Source organism: Ammospiza nelsoni, chromosome 11, assembly GCF_027579445.1.
Source record: "Ammospiza nelsoni isolate bAmmNel1 chromosome 11, bAmmNel1.pri, whole genome shotgun sequence".
NCBI lineage: Eukaryota > Metazoa > Chordata > Aves > Passeriformes > Passerellidae > Ammospiza > Ammospiza nelsoni.
Genome location: NC_080643.1, coordinates 20,356,180 through 20,376,846, shown reverse-complemented (window position 1 = coordinate 20,376,846; position 20,667 = coordinate 20,356,180). Strand labels below are relative to the sequence as shown.

General features: G+C 43.5%; 1 protein-coding gene across 1 annotated transcript in view; it reads right to left on the bottom strand.

The window, feature by feature from the left end:
* Nucleotides 1–15,406: 15,406 nt before the first annotated feature.
* NUP210 (nucleoporin 210) overlaps nt 15,407–20,667 on the bottom strand; it is a 40,876-nt gene continuing 35,615 nt past the window's right edge. Inside the window, exons 34-38 of the mRNA XM_059480050.1 lie at nt 18,933–19,183; nt 18,083–18,302; nt 17,853–17,948; nt 17,647–17,727; nt 15,407–16,809 (exon numbers count right to left, since the gene is read on the bottom strand). Of these exons, the coding sequence (XP_059336033.1) occupies nt 16,709–16,809; nt 17,647–17,727; nt 17,853–17,948; nt 18,083–18,302; nt 18,933–19,183 (749 nt within the window). The 3' untranslated portion in view covers nt 15,407–16,708. The remainder of the gene's footprint in view (nt 16,810–17,646; nt 17,728–17,852; nt 17,949–18,082; nt 18,303–18,932; nt 19,184–20,667) is intronic.

Here is a 20,667-nt window from a genome sequence, read left to right as displayed (position 1 = left end):
ACCCCACACTCCTTGTCACAGCCTTTAAGAGTGAGCTCAAATGAAGCGTTTTAAATAAAGCGTCTCTAAAGAGCAGTGTAGCTTTACCTCACCCTCCTCTGCATGGCAAGCACAACTAAATGATCATTCATGGTCTCTACAGCCCTAATGTTTATAGAATCACAGAACCATAAAGGCTGGACAAGCTCTCTAGGATGATCAACTCCAACCTTTAGCCCAGCCCTTCCAGCTCCAGATGGAGCCCAACCCAGATGAACCAAAATTATGATTATGGAACCCCCTAGCAGAAACTTGTCATTGATGAAAAGGAAGAAAAATGCAAATCAAACAGGAAAACTAATGGAGGTTATATTACATTAATCCTAAATAAGTGGAGAAAAGGCCAATGTAGCGATCCCATGGAGATCAGAGAGTGCTGACACCTCCTTTGGTTTAACATCCTGAAGAGGACACGAGTCCTTGCTCCCCTGATGCAATGAGCCCACGTGGCTGAGCTGCAGCCCCAGCTCTGGAGCTCCCAGCAGAGCTCAGGGGCTCTCTGGGGGTGCTGGGCTGGGCATTGGCACTCCAGGGTCAGAACTCAGTGCATCCCTCCGGGTGTCCAGAGTTGCCAGGACCCCACCAGGGAGCTCAGAGACCCTGGCACACAGCCCAGAGCACCTGGGGATTTGATTGTGACCCCTGGAGCAAATTGCCAGCTTTGTATGAGGACCTGAAAGTCACAGAGGTTTGAATAGTGTAATAATAAAATTATCACAGGGTGAAAATGTAGATTTTAGAATTTTTGGAATGGGGGTTTTGGGGACAAGATGGAGGAACTTGGGCGTGCCCAGCCTTTCTTCTTCTTCTGGTTCTCCATTTTCTGCAGTGATGCTGGCACTTTGGGATTGGCCTAGAGTAGAAGCTCGCTGTCTAACATAGGTGATGGGAATTAAGTGTAAATATGTTATACATAGTTTGTAGTATAAAAAGACAGCACTGCCTCGGGGGCGGTCAGAGTGCCTGTGGCTGCCCTGCTGAACAGAGATCTCAGCTGGGCAGAGAGAAAATTTTATAGATAAGAATTAATAAACAACCTCAAGACCAAAAAGTGAAGAGTCCAGACTTGTTCTTCAGCTGCACAGGCCAAAACAACACCCTGCACATCTCAGGGCAGCAATTAACAACCAAAACCTGAGACTCCAGGAGCATCTGCACAGCCTGAACTTTCCCTAACCTCAAAAAAGATTCAATGCACTTATTAGCAGAATAATTCTAAAGTTCAAAGAACAACAAATACCAATTCATCCTACTGGCTTTGTAAATACCTTGTAATTAAGATTATTTGTTGCTTGCATGCTTCCAGAGCAGCTCTGAGCAGGGATATTTCCCCTGAAAGGCTCAGGGCTGTCAGCACAGCACCAGGATGTGCTGGCACAGGGACAGCACAGCAATAATGACACTCCTGACAGTGGCACTGGCACTGTGGGCTGGGGTGGCACGCAGGGAAATGTCCCCAGTGCAAATCACCTCCAGAAAGCTGCAGCAAGCTGTCCCCAAGGGCAAAAAAAAAAAAAAAAAGAAACAAAATAAAAGTTAAACTGGTTAAACTGGAGTTGAACACCCTGCAGGTGATTGTGTTTGCAAACCAGTCCCTTGTGTCTTGTCTTGCTGAGCCCAGCTGGATGGGGGCACCAAAGGAGAAATTCCTCTGGGTCTCACAAGGCTGAATCTCTGAGTAAAATTTCTCTGCAGACATTCAGGTGCTGCCTGTGAATAAATCTGGGTAACACCAGCCCTTCCTTCTTTCCAAGGAGGATCCCAGCCTCCTTCTCTCCATAAGGGGAACAGGACAGGCTCATCAGCTTCCTCTGCATCACTGCCAGAGACTGGGAAGCAATTCCTACATCCACATGGATTCAGCTCTTTGCTTGCTGGGGTGGCATTCTGCACCTCCCCAGTTTGCCAAATTCAATATACAGACACGCCATGGCTCCTAGACCAGAGGACATGCCCTATATCCCTGCAGCCTGAGACTGACCCCAAGAGTATATCTGGAAATGGGATATTTAACTATTTTGTGTCTCAAGGTCACAGCATTTAGTTTGAAACACTTTTCATCAACTGCTCCAGAATTTCATTTATTTTCAAAAAATTGTTTTCTCTTCATATTATCATTCCTATGCAGGGCTCTAAAACTTATTTTGTGAGATTCCAGCCAGGAGGTTTTATCACTGCCTTACAATGAGCCAGACTTTTACCCTTCGTTTAAGGTTACTTTATCTGTGCCTGAGTATTTACAACATCCACGTGGGAAGCAAATATTTTCCGTCAGGGTCCTTTTCAGCAGCTCTCCCCAGTGCTGGAATTATTTCCAAGGTTAGCAGAGATAACAACTCCCAATCTAACAATAGCAAGGCAGGCTGGAGCTGCTGGCAGTGTCTGCAGGGCAGAGCCAGGCTCTGGAGCTCTGTGTGTGCAGCTTGTCCCTGTCCCTGTTTCTGTCCCTGTCTCTGTCCCTGTTCCTGTCCCTGTGCCTGCTCTGTGTGACACAGATCTGTGTGAGGCTGATGGGGTCACAGTGTCTGCACCCCAGACACCCACACTGCTGCTGGGCTTTGTCAGCAGGAGCTCCAAGGGTGGGATTTTGTATCAACATTGGGTCAGAACCAGGTGTCCCACACAGACCCAGGTGCTGGGAAGGATGAAAGTGTGACAAGAAAGTCTCACAGATATGAGTGCTTGGCAGAAAGATTTTTAAATGTGGAGTCTGATGAAGGAATAGAGATGGAAGCAAGTTTTGATATAGAAGAAAAGAATTGCTGAGCCAGTCTTACTGGATAACCAAGGAAGTAAAGGGTGTGTGAGTTAGAAGGGGTTTTAATGGCCCAAACCCACCTCAAACAAGATGTTTTTACCAAGCAGAAGGATAGCACAGGCAAACAAGTCAGCAAATGTTGCAAGTAGAAAAAAGGTCTCAGAATTTTCCACTGCAAAAAATCTGAAAAACAACTTCTAGCTTAAACTGTAATGTACTATTTTAGTGACTGGAGAACAGTAACATGAATATGGTAATTATAGTAGTTATGATAGCCTATAGATAAAAGTTAAGGTATAGATTGGTTCTGCTGTATGAAGATGCTCAGCAAAGAAAAGTGTGAAATGCATTGTAACCAAAACCAAAGGGTCTCCAGGCCTGGCTGCAGCTGGAGCTGACAGCTGTGGGCACAGCTCTGTCACCCACAACCCTGGACTGCTGTAACCTCTTGGATACAATAAACTGCATTTTGGATACAATAAACTGCATTTTGGAGAGCCCCTGGAGTCCCACATCCCTCATTTCAGCTCTTACACCCAGGTACCTGAGCTGGCAGCCAAGCTGAGGGGTTCCCATGGCCCAGCACAGAATCCCCCAGCATCAACCCCATGAGAGCAGCACTGGTGGCACTGCTGTGACAGGGACAGCAGCTCCCACCTCCCTTCTGGCAGGAGGTTCAGGTGGGACACCAGAAACCAACCCTGAATGAAGCAAATTCTGGACAGAGTTCTGCATTCCCAGTCAGATTAACCTCCACAAGCATTTTACCAAAGCACAGCTGGTGTGGGTTTGTTATCTGTTGGAAACAGATCATTCATGGTCCTTCTCAGCAGTGAAATCAGAGCCCAGCTTCCTCCTCCTCCTCCTCCTCCTCCTCCTCCTCCTCACTGTGCCCTGGTTCTGTGGGCAGAGCTGGCACCCCCAGCCCCAGCCTGTGCACCCAGCATGTGGCACAGGCTGGAAATGCAGAGATCCAGGGCACCAAACCCTGAACAGCCGCAAAGAGTTTAGCTGGATCTCCTCCTTAACATGCACCAAACTGGGGAACACCACCAATTACACCCTCACTGAATTTATTGCTAACATTAACCCTCCTCCACCACACACTGGGGATCCTTTTCCATTGCTTCTCTTCCCTCTGGGCAGACACTTTGTTCTGCAGACAAGGCTGCTGTACACTGCTATTATTATCAATTATTAACTCTAAGAATATAATATAAACTCCGATATAATAATAATAATAATAATCCAGGATTCATCTATGTTTTGCCTTTTTTTTTTTTTTTTTTTTTTTTTTTTTTTTTTTTTTTTTTTTGTTGTCCTCTCATCCAAATGGGGAGAAAAAATGCACAGACAAAGCACCAGCCCCACCCCTGTCCTCCCTCCTGGCTGCCTGCAGCCCTGAAGTGATGCTGCTGGGTCAGAGCTGTTATGTAAGAGCTGCTTGCTGGGATTTCTGGGCTGTGCCCTGTCCCTGTGCCCAGGGTGTGAGCAGGGACCCTCCCTGCCATTGTCCCCTCTGTTTTCAGTGATGACTTCAGTACTAGCTGCACACTGAGCTTTGTGTAGCTCTGCTTCCCTCATTATTTAACTATATTGCTTTATTCTTGCCTAATTGTAATTGCCTACATTTTTAAAAAAATAATAATAACAAAATTTTGTCCTGCTTTTTCCCTGTAGTCCACCAAATAGCAATTTTCTGCTGGATTAAACATCTCAATATCCTTCAGGAATATGTACACATCAACTAATTATTAGAAAAAAAAGATTTGTTGTTTGGGCTTTAAACATAGCAGGAAGCTTTTGAATTACAGACTGAAATTTTAGGCAATTAAAAGAATTTTTCATGGATCTCCTTCTCTTCCCAAAGCCCTGATCTAGTACATAACACCAGCATGCTGAAAAGCTTATGCATTTGAGCAGAAAAACTTTAAATGGAACTAATTAACCAGGCATAATTTTAGATATATATTTGAGTTCTTGGATGAATCAGGCACAACATATTTGGTTTCTAAATCTAAATAAATGGGGAAGAAGCCAGCAGAAAGTAAACACGCATACCAGTTTATCCCAGATAAGAAGTTTTGATGCTTAAATGGCTCAATACTTAAACATCATTGTGAAAAGCTGTCAAACATCAGATTTAGAAACGTATTTTCATTTGAGACACACAATGCTGCTGGTGCAGTGTACCCAGTGGAATCAGGTTCCCATTCCCAGGGTGCTGAGCTGCCCTGGATGAGCAGTGACACGCTGAGCCTGCGGTGCAGCGAGAGCAGATCAGCACCAGCTCCCCCGGGGCCCTGGCAGTGCCCTGCCCGTGTGCCAGCCTGGGCTGCACCCCTGGGTGCCAGGGCTGGGCTGGCCCGGGCACAGAGCCCAGCAAACAAAACCTCCTGCTCCTCCTGGCCCTGCAGGGCTCCGCTCTGCACAGCTCAGCACGGGGAAAGGGGAATTTCCTGGACGTGTGTTCACATGCTCAGATGGGGCTAGAAAATTAAAATAAAATAAAATAAAATAAAATAAAATAAAATATAAAATATAATATAATATAATATAATTAATAAAATTAATAAAATAAAAATATTAAAATAATGATTTAATATTAACATTAATATTAATAATAACTATTGTTGTTATTACCATTATCATCATCCCTATCACCATCACCCTCATCATTATTATTATCATTATTATTATTATTTAGCCAGGCACAGTGAGTAGGGCACTGCCAGAGCTCCAGTGCTGCTCCTGGAGCTGAACTTCGGCACTTTCACGTGGAAGTTGGTGTTTCATCTGTAATAATAATAATTTTTAATTTAATTTAATTTAATTTTATTTTATTTTGTTTTATTTTAAGTTTGAAATGGGTTTATTGACCACTGGCAGGTAAGGAGTTTCCTCAGTGGCTCGGGCCATATTTCAGCCCTGCAGGTGAATTATTTCAGGGAGCTGCTCGGAGCTGTGTCCCTGCGTGGCTCCCCCCTCTGCCAGCGTTCCCGTTTGCACTCCTGCTCCTCGGTGTGATGGTGTCACTGAGCTCTGCTCTCACACAGGTTCTATTTTCAGCCCTGCCTCTGCCCTGGCAGGGCCTTGGACAAATCATCTCTGTGTGCTGCAACCTTCCCAGAGATGAGATAAGGATAATAATTCTGATTTATATCACACGTGGATTCTCAACAATAGAGTTCAAAACACTTCACTGTTCTATATCAGCACTGAAATAGTGCTGTGGGCTCCAAAACAGCCCCTCCTTCCCTCCTTTCTGCTCCACACAAAAATCCAAACATGCAGGTCCTCAGCTGGGGAGCTTTATAGGTTTTGTTATTTCATAAAATGTAACTAACAGAATATGCAAATATTAATGGTTACTTTATGGAGAGGGCAAATAATTGTATAAAACAGTTGGGAGATGGTCTGTAAAGTAAAACATAGTGAAAAGGAGGGAGAAAGAGCCAATTCCATGAGGGATCATGAGTGAAATCTAATTGTTCTTCTTGGGGATACATTTCTGCAAAATTCACCTAATGCAGTACTGCAAGATAAACTGTGTTACAAGCTTGGTAAGCCAAGTGAAAGGATATCAGGAGCAAACAAAACCTGCTTCAATGCCTGAGACAAGGCTCTAAGCTCTCTTTGGACATTGCTGAAATGAATTCTCATGGTTTCATGTTTAAATTCCCATTAAATTAAAAATGAGAAGCTATTTATGAACTTTGAATAAATGCTTCTGCATTTTTACCAGTGACCAGGATCCAAGGGACAATGCAAATTCCACAGCTGCAGGCAATCAAGGCACCAGCAGCAAATTTGTCTCCTTGCACATGTAAATCCATGGAATGCACTCAGTCACCAAGTGTACCCACAGATTTACACAGTCACACTAATCAACATATACTGGAAAAAAAACCAAAACAACAAAAACCAAAACCAGACTAAAACTTTATTCAGGAGCATTTGTAGATGAGCAGCTGCAGAGTTGCAGACTCCAGGCTGCAGGCTCTGAGGGAGGACACCCCTTCTCCTTTTCTCCTTTTCTCCTTCTCCCTCTTCTCCTCCTCCTCCTCCTCCTCCTCCTATCCATCCCTGGAAAGCAAGAACAGCTTTCCACAAGGGCTTTGCCACCTTGGGAGGGTAACATTGAATTCCTGCTGCAGACCATGGACCCTCAGAGGCCCAGAATGGTTTGGGTTGGAGATATTGGACTAAGGTATTTTCTGACCCAGAGATGGGGTAACTGAGAGGTGTTTTAAAAACTTTTGATTTTATTTTTAGCCTTATCTGAAGGGTGAGGTAATACAGATGTTATCATTCACACTATTACAATTAGAAGCTAACTATTCTTTAATTATAACTCATTATAAGTATTTTTTGGCTTATTAGTTTTTGCTACACTATGTTGTGCCTCAGTCAATTATTTTTGTAGATCTACTCTTGTAGATCTTGCTACAATGCATCTTTCATAGTTTTATTTCTCCACAGCATCTACTCTGATTTGTGAGGCCGTCCTTTGAAACTCGTTTCTAGTTCCATTTCTGTCCCAACAATGTCACAGGAGGAGACCCCAGAGCTCATCCAGGGGGCTCCAAGCCCTGTCCAGGCTGTGCACAGCAGCAGGGACTGAGCAAAAGGAGATTATCTGAGAGTGCAGGCACAAACCAATGGAAAGGCTGCCCAGTTAGGAGCCTCAACAACAGGCTAATCAAGATGATAAATTCATGTGAATAGATCATTCAGTCACTCACAAGAGGTACAAGAACACCAACATCTCTGTGGATCTGAAGCATTCAAAGAACAGTGACTTAGCAGTTACCTGTTCTCACAGACAACATTCCTAACATTCATTAGCACTGAAAGTATTTTAAGTTAGTTTTTATTGCTTGAATTCAGCTGCATAATGTGCTGGGGGTTTGAGCAGCTGCAGGTGCTGGGAAAAATATTCACTTTAAATATTTTATTTATCTGCAATGAAACAATCTAAAAAATTAATAACAGACTTAGCACAGCCCTATCTGTTCAGGCAGATGGAATGAGAGACATTTATAATGATAAGAGAACTCCTGAAGCACAACTGAACACACAGTGCTGGAGACCTGGTGTTTAAGAACTTTATTGTCAGATTCCAGCAGCAAAACCAACTGGCTCACACAAAGATTCACCACTCAACCTGAAAGATGATGCAGAATTTAAGACAACTTGCAATTTTTAAGTTAGATTACTCACAGGAAACCTTCCTCTCCCTCCTTGCTGTCCTCTCCCAGAGCTTTATTCCACACATGCAGGCTCTCACAAAACCGGGAAATGAAGACATAATTCCCTTTGCCAGTGTCACTGTGTTATGCAAACCTAGTGATGCAGTGAAAGTTGTCTCCTAATTCTCTGTGTCTCATTTTCATGCATTGCCCAACACCTTCAGTGCTGTGCTTTGGGGCTTCTTCTCAGAAGCTCTGAATTTATTTCACTTTCAGAGATTTTTGCCTTCTCATGTACTTTTACCTAAATGAGAATTCTTTAGGAACTTGCTTTAGGAGATTCTTTCCTCTCTCATCAAAGGTTAGCTCCAGCTATTTCTAAATTTTGGCTTGTTAGTCTTAACTGGAACTATTCCAATCCTCCACAAGCCTAAAAGTCTTCATCTACTGAGCCGAAGAGGCAAAAAGCTTTGCTTTCTCTTGCAGAATTTAATGTGGAAAGATGTGAGCTGTACAACTAGATTATTCATATTTTACAGAATCATAGGACCAGAGAAGAGTTTGGGTTGGAAAGTACCTTTGAAGGTCATCTAATCCAAATCCCTGCCATATAGCTTATAATATATAATAATATAATATTGTATCATGTAATGGCTTGCCAAATCATATGAAGAAACATTTTTGTGAGTGCTCTACCAATTCAAAAATCTCAAAGTTGATATGAACAATTTTAAAAGGGGCCAGACTGAGAGTTCTGTGGAAGCACAGTAGGTGACACAAGGCATTTCCCATGGGGTTACCAATTCCCTGGAGCAGGAGGTGCTGCTGCTGGACTCTGGGACACCACAAAGCTCCTCCCAGTAAAACACAATTGCCCGATTCCAAGCTCACAGGGCTCCAAGGATGTCTCATTTAGACATTGAGAGCTTGCTTTCTGCTGCTGCCTGCCCTTTCTAGAGCCATGGCTGCCTCAAGTCCTGGTTTTACTGCTGATATTGTTTCATTTGACAAGAGGCTTCACCTTGAAGATTGTTCAGCAATAAGAATGGAAAAATAAATATTTAGGGTCCTATTCAACAGTGGGTTCTATATATAAAGTGGTTTATTTTGTTGCTGAAACCAAAGAGATTTTACCCACGATAGCAATCACTAATCATAACAGCAGGATGCTATTTGAAGATAAGCCCACATGCAAAAGCCAGAATGAGCTGTGACACATTTACAATAGCATTCACAAAAGGCTTTCTGCTCTGTAATTCTGCCTGCTTTGTTGTGGAGCACACTCAATGACTTTTTAAATGACATTTGACAGATTTCATGAAAATATGTGTTCATCCCAGTACACAGTCCAGCTCTGTCAAAATAGCTGCACTTCCACTTCCTGGGCAAATCAACCAAAGCCCAGAGAAAGCTTCCTTTAGCAAAATGTTAAACTCCTCTATTGGGGTCTGAATGACAAGGTGTAGTCATTGAACAAGGCTGCAGAGATATTTGATCAGTCTGGAGGACACAAAGCCATCACTGCTGGGCTGTCAGAGTGTTATTTCCTAAATGAAGTGCTATTTGCCAAAAAGCCTTGGATTTACAGGGTTGGGGAACCAGGTGCTGCTGTATCATTAGATCAGCTCACCTGCTAAGGCAGAGGGAAGAGTGCTGCTGACAGGTGCAGGAGGAGCAATGCCCAGAGGATGAGAATTTGTGTACACAGAGATGCTGAGCTTGGGCAGGAGGCCAGAACCAGGCAGAGCAGAGACCAAAACCCTGCTTGGTTTGGAAGGAAAACAGCTCCTCCAAGGGCTTCCTGAAATACCAGACTGGGCAAGCACTGATCTCTGCTCTCAGGGACAGGACCAGGGAAGGGCTGGAGCTGTGCCAGGGGAGGCTCAGGCTGGAGATCGGGAAAAATCCTTCCCTTCTCCCCAGAGGGTGCTGGCACTGCCCAGGGGATGCTGGCACAGCCCTGAGGCTGCAAGAGCTCAGGGATGCCAGGGGTGCCCAGGGTGGGATTGCTGGGGAGGCTCTGCAGGGCCAGGGTTGGGCTGGGGGATCCTTGGGGGTCCCTTCAGCTCAGGATATTCTGGGATTCTGTGAATATGATTTTTATCTAAGTCACATGTCTAAAGTTCACCCATATCAAACGTTCCACAGTTAAACTCTGACCTGGGGCCTGGGGTAATTTCCAAGTGCACAAACAGGCTGTCTTTCCCTGCCCTTCTCTGTTTAGGGGGGAAACTTCACTGTCCAGGGCTTTCCACACCATCCACTCCTGTGATCCACTGCTGGAGCAGGATTCCCCTGGGGAAATACTACCTTGAAAACACCTGATGTGTTGCTACCCTGCTTTTACTGTGTCTCATGGAACAATAGCTTCTCTTATGTCAATCCTACTGCTTGGTAAGTCACTGCACTGAAGGTGTATTTACAGTTGTACCCAGCTCTCCAGCCCTGCAGGCTGGTCAATCACCTGGGGCAAGGACACAAAGCACTTCAGACCTTTCCTAAACAGCAACTGAAAGAGTCAGGATAAAAGGAGAGAGTATGATGAAGTAGAGGGAGTGATTTCTGCCATTGCTGCTGAGAATATGAAGCTGTGATTTGCTAAGTCAGATCATGGAGTGAGCACTAACAGGGACCTGTGACCTTACAGCTCAGCACTGCTTTTTAACTTACTCATCATTCTGACATTTTGCACTGTCACTGTAACCCTAAATCCAAAAATCAGTCAGAAGTGTGATCTGTACCTTTGTGCTTTCAGAAGCACATTCAGTAAAACTGGAATTAAAATGAAATTTCTGTATCATGTTTAATGCTAAACTACATTCTGCTCAACCAGCACCCCCAAGACAGCACTGAGCAAATTGTTAATAATTGAATGAAATAATTCGAGAGTGGTAGCAACTGCTTCAATTCGAGAGTGATAGTCTACTTCTTCAATTATCTCAATTCATCAATCTCTTCCTGCTGAAGGAGGTGGAATCTCATACAGAGACACAAAAAAATCACACAGAAGTCACATTTTTTGTAGTAGGGGAGGAACATGGAAACTGCAGCAATGGTGGTGATAATTTGTGTAACACAGATTCTCAGAGCCCTGCATGTCAGTGATGCCTTATGAAAACAGCACGCCCAGAACTAAGGAGTCAGGCACCAAAAAACCTCAGTAACAGCAACAAAACCCCCACAAAACACTCCAGCTGACCTTTAAACATCTCCAGCAGACCAATATTTCTACAACACTATCAAAATAATCCTTCAGTTCAGCTGCTTATTTGGAATCCACTTCTGGCATTGCAAGGAGGATGTTTAGCCTTCAATGTTTGTGGACTTGCTGAAAATACTTCTTTGTTTGGCAATTTTATTAATTTTCCTTCCATGCAAGAACCAGCTGGCAGAGAAAATGCATCAGCTGGGGTCAGATGCTCAAGACAACAGAGTTCTTTTTCCTTCACAAGAGATCCTTAATTGTGCTAGAATCAAAGGCTATTTATTTCTATTGGCCAGTCTTTACCCAGCATGAAATGAAATATTAATCCAGCAAATTAAGAAACCCTTAAATATCCACCAGGACATGGCCACAGCCTCAGATCCATGGATGACCAGTGAGCTATGAGGAAAGAAAGTTTGGAAAGATAAAAATGCACAGGAGCAATGGCAAAGCACTGAGCCCAAATCAGCTTTATTGGCTGTGTGTGGTGGCTTGTCCAAACTCAGTGTGGCAGGAGAGCTCAGGAGCTGGGAAAGGCTGGATCAGAATACTGAAACTCCAGGGTTCTTAATATTCTTCTAAGGAGAGCTTTGACCCAGCTTCCACTAAAGACAGGCTGATTGGCTTTTAAGGTAAAAGATAATTGAAAGCAGCCCCTTCTATTATTTTTACAAAAAAAACAAAATTTAAAAAGCACTTTTGGTAAGTTAGTACTTCAAATAAGCTTAGCCTGTTCAATGGCCTGGTGCCTCCTTAGCAACATTTTGGGAGATGTAGTTTCTTTGTTATCTTTGTACATTTTGAGAAATAATTCTTTTGGTGTCTCTTCTATTCATGACTCACTCATAATAACACAAGTGACTCATGCTGTCAAATTACAAGCTATTACTTTGGAAAATTATTTTTTCCCCTTCCTTTTGGATAAAATATGACAATTGTCACTATTTTGTTACTAAGGACAGCTTCCTACTACTAAAGAGAGTCTCAGAACTTTATTTTCTAAGTAAAGCATATGCCACAAAAGACAAAAGCATCTCCCACCTCTTGTCTCTCTCACAGATGAACTCGTGTGAAATAGAACAATTATTTAAAACTAGTTCCAGAACTTCCGAGCTTGTTGATCAGTAAACTGAATTTCAATCACCAGATTTTATCTAGACAATACTGCTTTTGTTTGATTTAAAGATGGTCCCTGTAAGCCATTGGCACGTGCTGGCCTAAAATTATTTACCAGGGCTGCCCTTGGCACAGGCAGCCTCAGGTTCTCTCTCCATTGCAGGGATTCTGGTCTGACTCTCCGGGAAGTTTTGTGGTGCCTTCCCACCCAAAGTGTGAAAGGATGTCCTAGGTGGGAACTGGCTTGCTTGGAAATGAAATTTAAAAATGAACAAAATGTCACAAAAGAGACCTTGGCATATCCATAAGCACAACAGCTTGAAATAAATTTATTTATGCTAAATGCAAAAGTAAGGCCTGGGATAAAGCTTTGAACTGAGCAGAATGGGAACAGCACTTTCAAACACAACGTGGCAAATAAGGAGTGAGAAGGGAAGGATGAAAGATTGGGTGAATTGCAAACACGTACACAAAGTCTGCTCCATGGAAAACACAACTGCAGCTCCCAATCTGTCTGGGGATTATGGCAAAGCACTGAGAGGGAGCAGCACGCAGAGCACAGCACCACAGACTGTGCTCAGCGCTGGAGATGGGGGAAATGGCAGGAAATAATTTATTAATATTTATTAATGCTCTCTGGAGCAAGGCACCTGCAGAGGTGAGTGAACACAGCACCTAGGATGAAAACTGCTCTGGACATGGAGAGGACCAGAGGTGTGAGGGAAGATGTGGAAAGCAGCTCCTGCTGCTCCAGCTACAGCTCAGTGCCATGGTGAGAAATGTGAATCAAAGAGAAAAATTAGTTTCCCATTCTAGTTTTAATTTTGCAAGCTTCATGAGAAGGTCCTGGGAAACTGTGTGCCAAATTTACGCAGAGAAATTGTCTCATTGAAGTTAACAGAGGAAAAGTCAACTCAGCTTTATTCAAACTGAAAATAAAGCAGAGGTTTTTGAGTTTTGCCAGTAAAACAAATAAAAATTAGAATATTTAATATCACCCAAAGACCTAATGTCAGATAGTCATCACTTCCTAAATGCCTTTTGTCCCAGCTTAGGAATGGATGCATTTCCTACAAGCACAGGGGCTGTGTGGAGAACACAGGCTGGAGTTCAAGGCCAACTATAACCTTAAACCTGAAACTGATACAAGGAAGAAACAGCTGAAAAAGGAATGGTTTTAATCAAATCACCAATACTACACAGAGTTAACACAGAATCATAAAGCTCAATACACAATACCTCTAGTTGCCTTACCTGAATTTATTTCACTTTCAGAGACTCCTGCCTTCTCATGTACTTTTACTTAAATGAGAATTCTTTAGGAACTTTTCCTCTCTCATCAAAGGTTAGCTCCAGCTATTTCTAAATTTTAGCTTGTTAGTCTTAACTGGAACTATTCCAATCCTCCACAAGCCTAAAAGTCTTCAAATTACCAATAATTACCAAAAATTACCAAATTACCAATCAAATCACCAATACTACACAGAGTTAACACAGAATCATAAAGCTCAATACACAAACAATACCTCTAGTTGCCTTACCAGAGAAAAAACATTTTAAAAAAGAGGAATTAATAACTGGAGAGCACCCACCTTGCCTGTTAACCAAACACCATCTGTCTCCAGGGCTGCTCCAAGGAGAGTTCCTTGGGGAGGATTGCTGCAATCCCTGGGACACAATGAGACACAGCTGGGTCTCTATCTGGGGAAACTGGGATGGGGAAACTCCCCAAGCTGCCTGGGGAGCCCTGGGCGGAGAAATGGTCAGAGATGTTCATGAATGACTGAATCAACAACCAAACAGAAAGGCAAGAATGCCTTGCAGGGGTTAGCCAAGACTAGACTTTAATCCTTCATCTAAACTACAAAAGGCAGCTAACATGGTGCCAGGAAAACCTTCACACCCTCCATTATGGTGTGAAGCAGCACACCATAACCCTGGCTGCCCATCAGGAGGAGCTCTTTGCTGAAAAGGTGTGTGCAATGCTTCATTCATCATCTGCCTTGCCTTTTAAAGGGGGTAGATGGAGAAATAAAGATTAGGCTGTGTTTGGGATGTTGTGTTAGGAAGCAGATTGGCTTGAAGAGCAATATTGACTTAGTCTTGCTCACCTTAATCTAACTGAGCAATTCCTTGGGACACACCTGCTGATCAGCTGTTGGCAGGCAGGGATTTTCTGGGTGCAGGAGTCAGCCTGGCACAGCTCAGACATTTCAACTCACACAAGGCCTGGACCTTGGGACAGACACATTCCCAGCAGCCCTTCTCCCTCCCAGGGGAGAAAACTGTCAGGAACAAGCAGTAAGTGAACAGGGAGGAAAACCAGCATTAAATGCTGATTAAATAAAAAAATAATAATAAATCTTTACATTGGTAGCAACCTACTCAGAAAAATGTATATCCCCACATGCCCCTGGCCCCAGGAATGGCCCCACAGGTCAGGTGAGCTCCTCAAGGCCAAAGCCTGGCTGTTGCTTGCAGGAGGTTGGTTCCTGAGTCATACCAGTTCCCTACTTCATTTTTATTTTTTTTCCTCGCCAGGAGACTGCAACTACTTGCCTAAAGAAAGGAAATAAACAGCGAGCATTTGCTGAAGTACTCCCACCACTTGGAGCAGTTTGTTTGTCAGAACATTCAGTGCCAGATTGCTGAATGGGAAAGAGAAACAACAGGAGAGCAAAATCTCTCCTCTAATCATTTCTGAAGAGCTTATCAGAGTAGCACTGAGACATTCACAGCCCATTGGCTTCTTGCTGAATGCAAGTGGAAAAAAGATCACATTTTCCTTTAAAACCCAAATGAGCAAAATGGGAAGTTTGAACAAACCTGGAAAATTGAGAGCTGCTTCTACAGTCATCAGTGATTTCAGCAGGAATTGAGGATACTTAATGAAAACTGTGAGAAATCCCTGACAACAAATACTAGTTGAAAAATTGTCAAAATATTTAAAAACATTACATTGTTAGCAGAAGAGAAAATTAGGATTGGAGAATCGTAATTGCAAACACTGAGGAGCTGTAAGAAGTGAAGTTCAAACAACAGCCCAGTGCTAAATTCTGAACAGCCAAACCACAGAAAATTCCATCAACAGCAAAATAAAGGAATCTTTAAAAGCTTTATTAAATAATACAGATTTAAATAATATAGTCCAGTGCTAGACTCTGAACAGCCTAGCATACTGTTCATACTGTACCATACCACAAGAAAATTCAAAACAAAGGACTCTTAAAAAGCTTTAATACAGATTCAAATTATTATCTACATCCAAACTGACCTTTTTAAGTAGTACTAGCACTTAAGGCACAATTTCTCCAAAACTAGCCAGTAAGTTGAACAAGACTCAGTACAATTCCATGTAACAATCCTTTTGTTTTTAACACTGTGAGAAACCAAAACTCTATGCCATGCACTGGGTTTGCATTCCATTCATCCATTTGCCTGCACAGTTCTGCACACAAAGTATTTTGCATGAACTATTTTGTTATTTCACTTTCCTTATGGTCCTCAGGAAAGTTCAGACAGCCAGAATATTATTCACAGTTAAAACTGGGGTGCTTGTTGTATGTAAACAGAACCCTTATCTGATAGCTGCAAATCCCTGCTTACAAATAAAAGCTACTGGGATGTGATTCTACTCTCAAAATAAAGGATTCCTAGCAGAAGAAAGGTGCACTAGTAAGGCACATGCTTTCACACTCCCAGTTCAGAAAAGTGCTTACAGTACCAAGGAATACTGCAGTTGTACCCAAAGGAACTCACACTAAGTTCTGGGTTTATTTTCTTTTTTTCCTTTTCTAATCGTTGCTGTAAAAAAACTTCTGAATTATTCACAGTTGTTCCAGCATTCCTCATGCTAAACCGGCATGCTGTGCTGGTGAATCCCAGTGTAAGGCTAAAAATAAGAACATTATCAGTGCAATACATTCCTGAGTTTTTGGAACTCAAAATAAAAAACAGTTCTTCGAAACATACAATCCTTCCAATTTTTGGCTCATATTTCACTTGTTTTTTTAATTTCCCTTTTCTTAAAAAAGTTAATTGGAAAGAAATCTAATTTTTTATAAAAAGTAAATAAAAAATTGTTATCAGTCTAACTTAGATATAATTTCTAGTTGCTTGAAGAGTGCAAGAAAGCCAGACTAGCATAAACACTGCTTTTTGTGCAGGCAGCAAAAACAACAGATAAGCTTTTGAGAACCGAAGCACTGCCATAAAAACATAAACTCAAAGAGCCCCAAATGGTAAAAAAAAAAAAATAAATAAATTAAGGAGCTAGTTCTATTCCAGAGCAAACCTGAATTACACCCCGACTGCTGAAGCTCGCTAAGGCACTGGGTTGAACATTTCTTCTCTCTGCCGTGAGGAGGAGCTGGGCTGCCTCTCCTCTGGGGGCTGCCCCTAGCGAGAGGCGTAACCCGCGCTCCAGAGCGGCGCCGCGGGGCTGCTCTGCTTGCTGGAGGCCTGCGAGCTGAAGGAATGTGCAGGTGACACGAGGGAACCTGGAACACGGGAAGGAGAGCACAACCATCAGGCTCGGGAATGGTGGGAGAAGGAACAAACTGTAGCCATGATATTTTCTGAAAAATTCCTTCCTTAGGATTTTTTCTCCTGAGAAGATGGGAGGCCTCAGGAACAAAATGTAAACAATGGTTATCTGCTGCTGTGGAATGCAACAGGTGCATCTGTGATTGGTCTCATGTGGTTGTTTCTAATTAATGGCCAATCACAGTCAGCTGGCTTGGACAGAGAGCCGAGCCACAAACCTTTGTTATCATTCTTTCTTTTTCTATTCTTAGCCAGCCTTCTGATGAAATCGTTTCTTCTATTCTTTTAGTATAGTTTTAATATAATATATATCACAAAATAATAAATTAGCCTTCTGAAACATGGAGTCAGATCCTCATCTCTTCCCTTATCCTCAGACCCCTGTGAACACCATCACAATAAACAACTGCTCTTGCTCATCTGCTGAACACTGGCAATGAACCTGATGATCCATGCCAAGTGAAATCAGCCCTGTAGCTCAGTGCCTCTTGAAAAGTTATCCTGCAAGTATCCAAAGTTTGTGGCTCCTCCTGTTCAGGACTCAAGTCTGAGGGGAGCACAAACATTTCCCCTCAGCAGGTGACACTCACTTGAATTTGCCTTATTTTATCTGAATCACCAGGCACTTGTGTTTACAACCAGCCTGCAGCTCACTGTAACTTTAACACATCAGCAAGTATGTGAATTATTTTTCATTGCCACTCCTGATTACAGACCTTCCTACATTCAATTCCAGTGCAATTGCCAGACTAATCAATGAATTCACTTCTAACTGGGTGACAGCTGCTTACTGTTAGGGGTGTGCTGAAGAATTGTCCTTGGGTGAAACACTGGCTGATTGTGCTGCTCATTCGAGAAAAATGCATGGTAGGCTGCAAGACAGTCGAAAAACAAACCAAAATAATTTCACATGGCAATTATTCCTTTTTATCTTACAGCTAACACGCTGTAAGAAGGTATAGAAAAAAGATTATTGTGCAATCTTTCCTTCTCTTACCTATGATCATAACAGCTGTCCCTGCTAGGAGTGCAAAAAGTGTGAAGATCATCACCTGGTAAGATTCAACAAACTGCTGGAAGAGAGTGGCTTCATCTGCAGAATTGATCAAGAGGAGGCAATATTGAGTTAAAAGGAGCATCTTCTCCAATCTGCTTTAAGAGTTAACCTCATAAACATCAGAGAAGCTAAAGGTTTCTTTGCCATGCAGAGTGCAGAGCCAAACTTACATCTGATGGGTGCAGTGGTTCTGTCAGTCAGGTAGATCACTGTCACTGGGATGGTGATGGACTGGTCTGTCATGGGACTGGAGACAGTCAGAGTGGTGGTCAGGGAGCCCTGGCTGGGAACTCTGGGATCAGCCAGGCTCACAGTGTACACCACGTAACTGGGCAGCCCATAGGACTTCTCCTTCTCCAGCACCTTCACTGCTGGGGACTCGCATTTCACCTGCACAGGGAACATCCAACCTGGAACAGACTGCTGGGACAGCACAGCCCAGCTCCCCTTCCAGGGCAGCTGCCACCAATGGGGGATTCCACAGAAACACTGAGCAATTCACGCCCCCAGAGGAGTCAGGTGCACCCTTACAGTGACACCTGCAGCATTTCCCCCTGCCCCTTCCACAGGTCTGGGCCAAACCCCACAGACCCTCAGTGGGCTGTGTGAGCTATGGGCACTCAGTCACACACATACTTGGGCCAGACTCCCCCTGCCACAGGGGTCAAGCAGGTTTTTGCTTCCTGACCCATGAGCTGGCTCTCACGTGCCCAGCTGCAGGCCCAGGTGAGCCTGATACACCTGTAATACGCCAAGAACCAGGGCCAGGCTGCATGGGCCCCTGAGCAACGCAGTGAGTGAGTGGCATCCCACAGCAATGCACTGAAACAGGATGAGCTTTAGGGTCCCTGCCAACCCAAACCATTCTGGGATCCTGGAAAAGTGAAAACCGAGGAAGAATCATCATTGCAAGATGAGCATTTCCAAATCATCTCAGGAACAAATCTTGACACGGCAAAGATGGCAGGGAGTGCCTTGCTTGTGGCAGCTCAGAATGCTTTCAGCTGGGAGCACACTCACCTCCAGGCTGTCCAGGATCTCACTGGCACCAAAGACTTTCAGCACGGAGCTCGTGTCCTGGTTGCTGAGCAGCATCTCGGCCTGGTCAGCGTAGAACCAGCGGTTGAAGGGCAGCTCGGCGCCCAGCTGCTGCCGCGGCCCCGCGCGGCCCCGCAGCGCCGCCGTCACCCGCAGAGCGGCCCTGCCCCTGCTCAGGTGCTTCAGCTGCTTGTCACTGAGGCTGTGCATCCTGATGGAGCACGTGTAGTGTCCTGCAGGAACAAGACAGCTGCGGCTGCTAGCTGCTCACCTGTGAGGGCTTTTCTCCATGCACAGTGAGATTGCTGGGACATCTTTGGAGAAAAGCCAGGAAAGGTGGCAAAGCTCAACCAGCAGTGATGAGGAGAGCACAGATGGATTGGGACAGTGGGGCTGTGGAGTCAAACATCACAATCCCAGCACTACAGCTACAGAATTGTTCCTTGTCCCAAACTGAACATCGTGAAAACAACCACTATGCTGGTAAATTCCAGTCACATTTTATTCTAATATGTCACTGAGACTCTGTCACAGACAACTTTTATGAAAAATCCTTCCCTTAGGACTTTTCCTCCTGAGAAGCTGGGAGGCCTCAGGAACAAAATGTAAACATTGATTATCTGCTGCTGTGGAATGCAACAGGTGCATCTGGGATTGGTCTCATGTGGTTGTTTCTAATTAATGGCCAATCACAGTCAGCTGGCTCGGACTGTCTGTCCAAGACAGCTGCCTTTGTCATCATTCCTTCTTTTTCTATTCTTAGCTAGCCTTCTGATGAAATCCTTTCTTCTATTCTTTTAGTACAACTTTAATATAATATATATAATAAAATAATTAATCAAGCCTTTTGAAACATGGAGTCAGATCCACATCTCTTCCCTCATCCTTGGACCCCTGTGAACACTGTCACAAGACTCAGTTCCACTTTGAACATAACACACTAACACTGAAAAGCTTTACTGAAAACAAGATTGAAAATCCTATTTCATATTCTTTTCAACTAGTGTTAAAATTTTAGCCACCTACCATCACCAAGTCTGTGAAGATGTAGTTTATTCATAAAAGCTCCTTCAAAATGTATATATCCACCATGTTTCTAGTCTCATAAGGGACCAATTAATCTGTTATTAGCAGTAAAGGTAGTAAAATCTTCCCAGAGAATGGAAGATAAAAAGCATCAGTAACAAGGAGAACTTGCCAGGCACATGTTTTCCCTTATTTTCTTCCCCTAGCTAAATAACAGAGGTATATGCAGGGCAGGAAGGGGGTTTACACAACAGGTGCTGGGATAAATCTAACCGATAATTAATGTTCTTTACTTAAAGTCCATGGTGGTTTGGTGCTCTTCTAAATCAAGTTACACTTTCAAAACATTAACACATTTTGTAGACTTGACAATTTTATTTCTACCTCCACAGTGTCTGGCAATTTCCCCATTTTAAGACCCAGTTCATGATGATTTGGGAGTACATTCCACTTTTGGAATACTTGTCACCTGAGTGCTCCTTTGCTTCTTTTACTTCCTATAAAAACTCTGCAAAACATCAAGTGGGCTGCCAGTCACTTCTGGCTTTCTCTGCAAACCAACACAAGATTTTGTCACAGGCAGAAAACCCACTGAAACAAGAAGTGTCCATGTGAGCAACTCACTGAGGCCTGAGCTCCTACACAGCGAAGCCCAGAGGCTTCAGAAGGAAAGAGAGCAGGTTTATATTGG